The following is a 9,290-nucleotide window of genomic DNA, read 5'->3' as shown; positions in this document are numbered from 1 at the left end:
TTAGCAGGCAAAATATCTTATGCCAGTAATCCTAAAATCTGTAAAGGAAAACGAGGTAATTAATGCCAAATTAAAACTCGATTTATAAATAAATAAAATATTCTCAACATATCTAATATTTAATAGCAAATAATGTATGCGTTTTAATCTAGAAATTTATTATTTTTAATGAATAGTGGACAAAAAATAACGTAAAACTTCCAATGGACAATAACAGAGTATTGTCGCTCTTTAAAATGGAGTAAGAAAAACTTGTTTTCGCTTGCCAAAGGCATCATGACAAAATAATAAGTTAAGCAGCGAGCCACGGCGTCGGATTATAATCGAAAGTTGAACATGTCCTCAGGACTAACACTAAGGATGACCTTTGATATGAACATATTTTTGTACACATGGCAACTGCAAAATAACAGTCAACGTTTAAATGGCTTTTCAATCTGCAAGTGAATTTCTTAAGAAATCTCACATTATTCAGTTGGTTGGATGTTAGTTATTACCAGACGAGCAATTGTGATTTATTATTGTAGGAAGCATGAAAAGCTATTCTTTTGTTGATATTATTGTCTGTTCTTATTTCAGTGGATTTCCTTCTCTATCATCTAAGGCAGGGGTTCTCAAACTCTTCCTTTGGTGTAACACTATATTTAATTCAGGATATTAGATGTACCAGTAAGCAAATTTATTCTGGACAAGAAGGATTGTTGGTCCCAGGGGCATAATAAGCATTTCCCTATAATACCCGTGATTTATTTAGTTATTTTTATTTTATTCGGATATTTATTAGAGAAACAGTTATTCTTTGAATCTATTCAATGGATTGGTCTGTAAAATGTGCAATTTTTAAAAATTGAAATAATAATGAGTGAATACATAAACAAATTTTGACAAACACATATTCCTTATAATGGTGCTCCAGTTCTCAAATAAACTTAAAATCCGTACAAACTATATAAATGTAACATATTTTTATTTACAGAACTCATTCTTGGTTCAATGTGAAGGTTGTGCTTGTTTAGCTAAACAGCTTCTTAATGTCAGTTTCAATTGACTTAATTTGAGTCTTAAATCAGGTTCAACATTTAACTTATTTTTGATATAAATGAGAGAAGAAAACCCACATTCACAATGATAAGTAGTTGCAAGCACCAACAGAAATTTTACAGCTCTTTCTGAGATCATTGGATATTCATTTCTTCTTGCCAACCAGAAGTTTGTTAAATCCATCCTCTCGATCGTTTGCATGAGACTTCCATCGCAGGAGAGCTCGATCAGTTCTTCTTTCTCGGAAGGAGTTAATGTTTCTGGTAAAGTGTGGTTAATGGAAAACGGCTCTCTAATCCAAAATTCTGGAGCCAGGTTTCCAGGGAAGTATTCCATGAAATCTGTGATTAGACTACCAAGATGCTTTTTTATATTCACTGCCAGTTTACTATGAAAAATTTCATTCTCTGTTAAGAAAGCATCCAACAATGGAAAAGAACACGTGTTTCCAGTATCGATTTCTTTAACGATGAAGCCAAGTTTTTTTCCCAAGAGCCGCAGTTTTATCCTGAACCAAGAATAAAGAAGTACGTATGCTCAATACATTTCCCTTCGACAGCCACCTAACTTCGATGCGAGGTAAAAGAGAATCATGTTCAGCACCCATTTCATTCCACAAAATGGAAAATAGTCGTGAATTCATATCTCTGGACTTAAGTTAACAATTCTCACACTTTCATTCAAAACTGTCTTCAGAGCAACAGGCATATTTCTTGCGGCTAAAGTCATACGATGAATGCTACAATGCACAAATGTTGCTTTCCGAGCTACTTCTTAATTCTTGAAACAACGCCACTGTGTTTCCCAACCATTGCACGTGCTCCATCAGAACAAACACCAACACATTTACTCCATTCTATTTCATTTTCATAAACTGGTCTAATTTTGAAAATATTTCATTTGAGGTTGTTCGAGCAGGCTGTGGATCACAAAACAAGAACACTTCCTTCACTGTTTTCCCATCTATAAATCTTATATACGTAAGAAGATGAGACATGCTGGTAATATCATGCATTTCATCCAATTGTATGGAAAAATATTTACTAGCCTGAACTTTTTCTATTAACTACATCTTAACATTTGAAGACAAATCTGAAATCCTTAGTTATAGTGTCATGGATAATGGAATCATTTCAAATAGTTTTGCTGCATTTTTCCCCAAAATTATTCTAACCATATCTGTAGCTGCTGGTAATATTAATGACTCTCAGATCGCGTGAGGTTTTTCAGCCTTAGCTATTCTTAAACTGACTTCATAAGATGCCTCCAGAGCCTTCGTGTTACATCCTGAAAATGAGGATGTTTGTTTTTTCCTTGCTGTCAAATCGGACAGTTTTCTCTGGAAATATTCCAAAGGTTTGTGTTTTAAATCGCCATGCTTGGTTTCTAAATGACATTTAAGAAGGGAAGGCTTCATCGTATATTTTGATAGCGTTTCATAACAAATCACACACTGGGGAACAGGTGCGGTTTCTTCCCCAAATACGTGTAACCATATGGTAAATAACCTAAGATTATATTTGCATTGTGCTGTACGGGGCTGTTTGTTGTATTCTTGTACAACGATGTCCTCCGTCGGTTGGTTAGGATTCGAAGTAGTGGCTTCTGGCAGAGAATTATTTCCCCCGCTTACACTTATTTCTCCCTTCGATCTTTTTGAGGACCCCGATCGTTAACCACTTATTCATGTTCGGGTTTCTATCCTCTAGAACAAACTACATATAAATATCACAATTTCGCAAATAAAATCTCAAAATCAAAGTCAATAATCGAAAACAATTACTTTCTTAACTGTAACTGCTGCTCGCGGCTAAACAAACGACAACGAACTAACTGTTTCCCATTGTTGTCCGATCAAATATATTCGAGTTACTTTCTGTCATTGTCATTTGATTAACACTTATTAAATTCAAATTGTTCTTTCGTATTATTTTTGTATATAATTATACAAAAGTTTTTAATAATAATGTAAAATCTAATTGTTTTCATTTAGTTGCATGAAATATTTTAAGTAGAACTGTGAAATATTTGTGCATACATTTTTAATTCTTAACTCATGTTATGAGTAAAAAAATATGTTAATTAATCCTTTTATTTTATACTCTGTTTTCGTACCACCTGGCAGTGGCTCACGTACCACCAGTGATACGCGTACCATAGGTTGAGAATCCCTGATCTTAGGGATAATCCCTGTGGATATGCAGAATTCCCTCCTCCAGATCACCCTATTTTCGGCTTTCCTCTTTAACAGTTTTATAACCTCTTCTGAATAAAGGAATCACTTCTTCTATGAAATTATATTTCGGCTGTCCTCTTCTTTTCTCCGGTTTCTCCCCTTCTAACACATCTAACACACCTATCCTATGGGAAAAAGTATAATTCGTTCCTCAAATTTCTTTTTTGACCCTTCAGCTAACGTAGTTTGGCGTGCATTTTGTTTCTTTTTTTTTATACAACCGATGGTATGGCCCTATTGCCTCTTCTACTTTTCCGCAAATTTTACTGCTTCGTCAGGGTCAGCCTCAAAGCATTGCTGTTTAAAAACTTTTGATTGGACGAAAAATATTTTGAAATTGTTTCTGTGAAATCTCTTTTGGCTGACTATCAGTGGTTACATTTTCTTCATATTCTTCGGGATCTGATTGGGATGTATTCATTACTGTACTCCATGTGTGTTCAGGGGGCCAATTTGCCTGTTTGCGAGAGTAAAAACACTAGATAAACTGAGGAGAAAAACCCTACTCTCCACGCCCAAGACCAGCTAACTTGACTATGGCTGAGAAAGATCCTTAAACTCATCACGTCTTCGAAGGGAATCAAACCTGGAACACCCTTTTCCTAGGCATGTGGTTGCGAAGCTCAAAGCCACTAGGCTAACCGCGCAGATTTCTTTAGACGAAATGGAGGTTTTACGCAATAGTTTAAAGTGAACACTCCATCCTCCCTCCCCAGAAAATCTCCCTAGAAATGAATATATATTGTTTCAAATTATAAAGACCAATTTGATCATATTCCAATTCTTGTTTAATGCGAATATAATTTATAATCGGCATACTGCTTTATGTTGAGAATTCAGAATATGGTAATGCTATTATTCGATATTAGGGTATATTAAGAATAATTTTGTATTTAAAATAAAAATGCCTGATGTTTTTTCCTCTGAGAACTGAAATTTTCATCAAAACAAGATATTATTTAAAGAAAAAAACAATTTTTTTTTTTTTTTTTTGGTTTCGTAATATACAAATAAGGACTTCATTATCAATCAGATGATACGCAGGCACTCTGCTCATGACTGGGGAATGGCGACTGCCAGTGATGTGTAAATCCTTCACCTTTATTGCAGAGGCTTTCCTGAAATAGGATTTGGAGACAGCTGCGTTACTTCAAACGATGACTTTCTAGTGAGATTCGTTTTGATTTGCCATCTGTTAGAAGAAAGCAATCGTGTTACTCTTAGCATATGCCAACCATGCATGCCTGTGCAGTGCGCAACTTGTAAACTACGTGATATGATGTTTATTCTCAATACTTATTCGAAAGTGATTTGCTTAATATGTACTCGATTAAAACTGACGTTTAGAGAGTTGTTGAAGGGCTATTGTTAATTATTAAATCACAAGAATGGGATAACGATTACTGTTAAATAATAAATTCAGTATAATAAACTTTACTCAAATTTAAAATGCAAAAATATGTTATTTTCATGATATTTAAAAAAAAATAAGTTGCCATAAAATATTTAGGAGAACAGGTCAAATAACCTCAAAACGTATTAGGAACCATTTTAAATAGCACCATTTAAAACTATTCGTAATTTACAGAATTCCTTTAAAATATTCTGCTGACTGTTATTCTTGCCTTGTTCTGTTATGATGCTCAATTCCTGTCATGTAAATATCACGCTTACAATGCCGTCATCAAATGAACAACCAATCACGTCACGATTCCTTATCTTATCTTGATCTGTTTCAAAGTGGCTGGTATACTACTGTCATCGTCATCATGATCTCCATTTTGTTTCGCGTCATCCTCGCTTTCGTATATGACATCATCTTCGGATCCATCTTGAGTTGTAGAGCTCGAAAACGAATTGCATTTCTTGTTACTACAATGTTATCTTGTCGTTGCGTCAAAATCCACTCATTTAGCTCTTCTTCGAGTTCTGGAAAGGATGCTACATCTCCACGACGGGCACGTTTCGTTCTGGGGATTTTTTCAAGACTGTCTTTTTGCTTACGCCAAAGTCTAATATTACTCTGCTACACCAAATTCTCTCATAGCAACACTGATATTTTGTTCTTCTGCAAACTGCACGACACGCAATTTAAATCCCGCTTCAAAAGATGAACGTTTACGTTTCTGTTGGCTCATTTTCAGGCTAGGTTTGTTTAACGAATAATATTTAAAATGAACTGTAGTTAAACCGATATAACTGTGCTAATATCCTGCCAAGGGGGCGGGATATTAGCACTTACATTACATTACTTTATGCGCAGATACGATGCGCGCTCAGCCGCCGAATGCGAGTGGATCAAGTAGATTTGGCTGCATAGGCATTAGGAAGTATATATATATATATATAAAAAAAAAAAAAACTGAACGCTTCTGCAAACACATTATCATTTTTTTTTAAATAAGTTTTCGATATGAAAATTGAAACTGTGGTTATTACAAATTAAAAGATTATTTAAAATTAATATTGTATCAGCCATTACTGGAAATCTCAAATTTCTATTTAGAATATAACTGAAAACAAAACAAGACTGCTGATGTATGACGCACTACTGCTTGACGCTCTCTAGTGTCACTTCTAAAGAAGTGGTCTTTCTTTCGCAGTAGTATTTAGCCTTAACCCTCCAGCTGAGATTATTGTTAAGACAAAAGTTATTTCCAAGCAGTAAAAGTCGCAACAATTGGAATTTAAGAAAAAACAAACGCTATTGATCTTTCTTTTTTTGTTGCATAGATGTAAACGGTTATTAAATGGTGAAATTATAGAAAAGAATTTCTAAAACTGAGAATAATGTCGACAAACAGCTGAACAAATGATTGTAGAGTGCAAAACAAGAAAGTAGAAAATTAAAGAGATTGGTTATATATAATTCAGTTCCAGGAGTAATTTCTGAAATTAAGAAATTTATTGAATCAAAAATTTTGTAAGATATAAAAGATAAAAATAAATATTTAAAGAAATGCATACATTCTTCTTTGATTTGTAAAGCCGTAGGTTAAATTTTGAATTTTCTTACCACTGTGGCTAAGAACTACGCATTCATGGTGTGTTTAGGAGCCAACAATTCGATGAATCATAAACATGAGGCCGGATACAAGTCCGCACCTCATATGCTAACTAGCGAATGCATGCTGGGTATAAAAAGAAATTCAGTAGTGTAAGGGTTCCCCCTGCAAACCGACACCGCGTTGTCTAGTGTTTCCGCCAGTATGCTATACAAACATGAAAAAATGAAATATTCCGGCGCTTAACGAATTTGGTGCAACTGCAATAAACCTTACTTTGCCCAGAGGGAAGAATCCATCGAATTACGTCATGAAGAACATAAAATACACGTGACATACGGCAGTGCAAGAGCTAGAGCTCTGTCGAACCATGTCTGTTGAATGCATCCTGCATGTAAAAAAAAAAATAGTCGGTAGTGTAAGGGCGCCCATTGAAACAATCGCCGGGCTTTATAGTGCTTCTGCCAGCTCTATACTATACTATACATAGCGAAAAACAAGTTTCATTTTTTGTTATTAAAAGTTGAAATGTTATTAAAAGTCGCAGTATTTATTACAATACATTTAGTGCATATCGACATTTAATAAATGTTAATGCTAAATGTGTTTTTATTTTATTTTTTCTACTCACTTCAGCGCTCTTTGAAGAAGACGCCCCGATGCGACGCATCGCCTGCTTAACGTGTAAAATTGGCCCTCTAGTTATGCGCGGCACTATACGTTTTGTAGATGAAACAAAACGGAGACTCTCTACATCAAAATCGCCAGGAGATACTTCACGACACCAGATTAATTGCATACTAGTCAAGAAGAGATATAAAAACCAGCTCAAGTCATGCTACAGCCACCCGGGAGCAGAAACAGAGTACTAGCAACAGCATAAAAACAAACCAATCAAATTATTTTGGATTGCTTTAGACTGAAGTGTGCAGCCAATTTCTTTCCCTCTCCAACTTAGATTACCGTAAAATAGTGCTATATTTTCTGGCCTGCAATTTACATATTAGTCAACTTTACTACTTATAATTCATAACTCCTACAATTCCTATCACAGTTACGGCTGGTGGCTGGTGGCATTCAAGGAAGCTGAACTTATGCGCACAATTCTTAACTTTTTCCCAAGATGATTTCCTCTCCACGACTCTGTGCAGTAGGTCTGAATTCAAGGAGTATTTATTCTTAATAGTAACTAATTATGTATAACAATTCTATCTAATGAATGACAATGTAAATAATTATTATGATCATATTTCATTATTATAATAGTAAATGAAATAAATTATGTCATTCTCTTTGAAAAACAAAACAAATTTAAACCAAAAACGCTTTTATTATTCACGTGATAGCTAGTCACTGACTCGAAACGCTGTCTTAATAGCGTTATCATACGTACTGTTCATCTTCGTCCACGTGGTTGGTGAGCCATAGGCAACGCTCTGCTTTCGAAAGTTATTTATTTATGTTCGAGATGTGTGCACGTTCATTTTGTAGTAAATAAAAAGGTTTTCTGTGTTAGAAGTTGTGCTGCTTGTGTTCGTTACGTTTTGATGCGTGTTTGATTTGAATATTCCTTTGTACGGAAACCAACGGCTAATATACTCCCCATGACATCCATAATAATAAGACGTTGTTGTCTGAGTGCAGCAGATACGGTGTGGTTGGTCGCATGTTCCCGACAGAGACCGCACGTTAACAGTACAAAAGATAAGGGAGGTTGAATTACAGGCTTTTTTTATGGTGGTAACACGAAACTAGCAGCCAGTATTGGCTCAACACTGTAAGCAGCCAATGCGTCGCATCGGGGCGCCTACTTCAAGGGATGCTAAAGCGAGTAGAAAAAAGTAAATCAGCTGAAGAAATTAGTTAACACCTTTTTTATTTCTCCGTGCGGGCAGCAGGTAAGGCTGTTTCAGTCCTATATAACTTAAACATTTTTTTTTCTAATATTAGCGTTTATTAAATATGGATATGCACTAAAAAATTGTAATAAATTCTGCGCCATTTAATAACATTTAGGAAACGCAGCAAGTTGTTTTTCCCTATGAATAGTATAGAGATGGAGGAAGCATTAGACGGGCTGGGTGCTTATCCAGGGCGATCGATTCTGGGGACGACCTTACACCACTGACTTTTATTTTCTTATATTTATTTATTATTATTTTTTTTATTTTATTTTTTTTATATACAGGAATCCTTCAACAGACATGATTCGATAGATCACTAGCTCTTGTTCTGCCGTATGTGATGTATCTTATGTTCTTCAAGACGTGATTCGATGGATTTTTTGCTCTGATGAAAGTAAGGTTTATTGCAGTTGCACCAAACTTGGTAAACGCTGGGATATTTCAGGGCTTGCGATGTTTTAGTTTGAAACTGCTGAGCAAGGAACGGCGTTTCTGAAGAGGAGTGAAAGAAGTCCAGATATTGTATTTTTTAAGAGCTTTGGCCAATTTCGGCAAAACTGAGCTGATATACCGTAGGGATATCTAGACTTTTTCACTATTCTTCAGCATGGCAAGGAGGTGGATTGAAAATAACTGTTTGTTTCAATTAACCATTTTGATGCAAGGTAGTAAGAAGAAACTGAAGCTCCTAATTAACATCTTCTTCACAGAGTGCGAGCACGTTTGCCTAGAGTAGAGATAATCCCAAGTTTTTGAGGTGCAAAATGATGGGACTGTACATGGAGAGATCTGTTGGTGCGAGTTGGCTTCCTGTAAATGGAGATTTTTAATTTCTCAGAAATAAGAGTGAGTTTGACATCCAGGAATGGAAAAGAGAGCCATCAATTTCCAAATTATCACTACATTTGATTTTGGGGTGTTGGCTGTTGAAGTGGACAAGGAATTTCTTTAGAGATTCAGGATCGTGGCACCAGATTAAGAAAATATCATCAATATTTCACTTACACAATTTTGGATTCGAAGGAAAGGAGGAGACTACTTTTTCTTCAAAAGATTCCAAATATCAATTAAATAGTATGGACAATAACGGGTTGCCCTTGCTAA

General features: G+C 35.3%; 1 protein-coding gene across 1 annotated transcript in view; it reads right to left on the bottom strand.

Moving 5' to 3' along the window:
* Positions 1-990: 990 nt before the first annotated feature.
* LOC150093443 (zinc finger BED domain-containing protein 5-like) overlaps positions 991-9,290 on the bottom strand; it is a 32,239-nt gene continuing 23,939 nt past the window's right edge. The window contains exon 2 of the mRNA XM_090413615.1: positions 991-1,549. Within this exon, the coding sequence (XP_090269741.1) occupies positions 991-1,549 (559 nt within the window). The remainder of the gene's footprint in view (positions 1,550-9,290) is intronic.

The sequence above is a fragment of the Typopeltis vanoorti genome, chromosome 24 (assembly GCF_054136105.1).
Source record: "Typopeltis vanoorti isolate ZY-2024b chromosome 24, IOZ_Tvanoo_1.0, whole genome shotgun sequence".
Lineage (NCBI taxonomy): Eukaryota > Metazoa > Arthropoda > Arachnida > Uropygi > Thelyphonidae > Typopeltis > Typopeltis vanoorti.
Note: the sequence above shows the minus strand (reverse complement) of the source record. Positions and strands in the feature narration are given on the sequence as shown.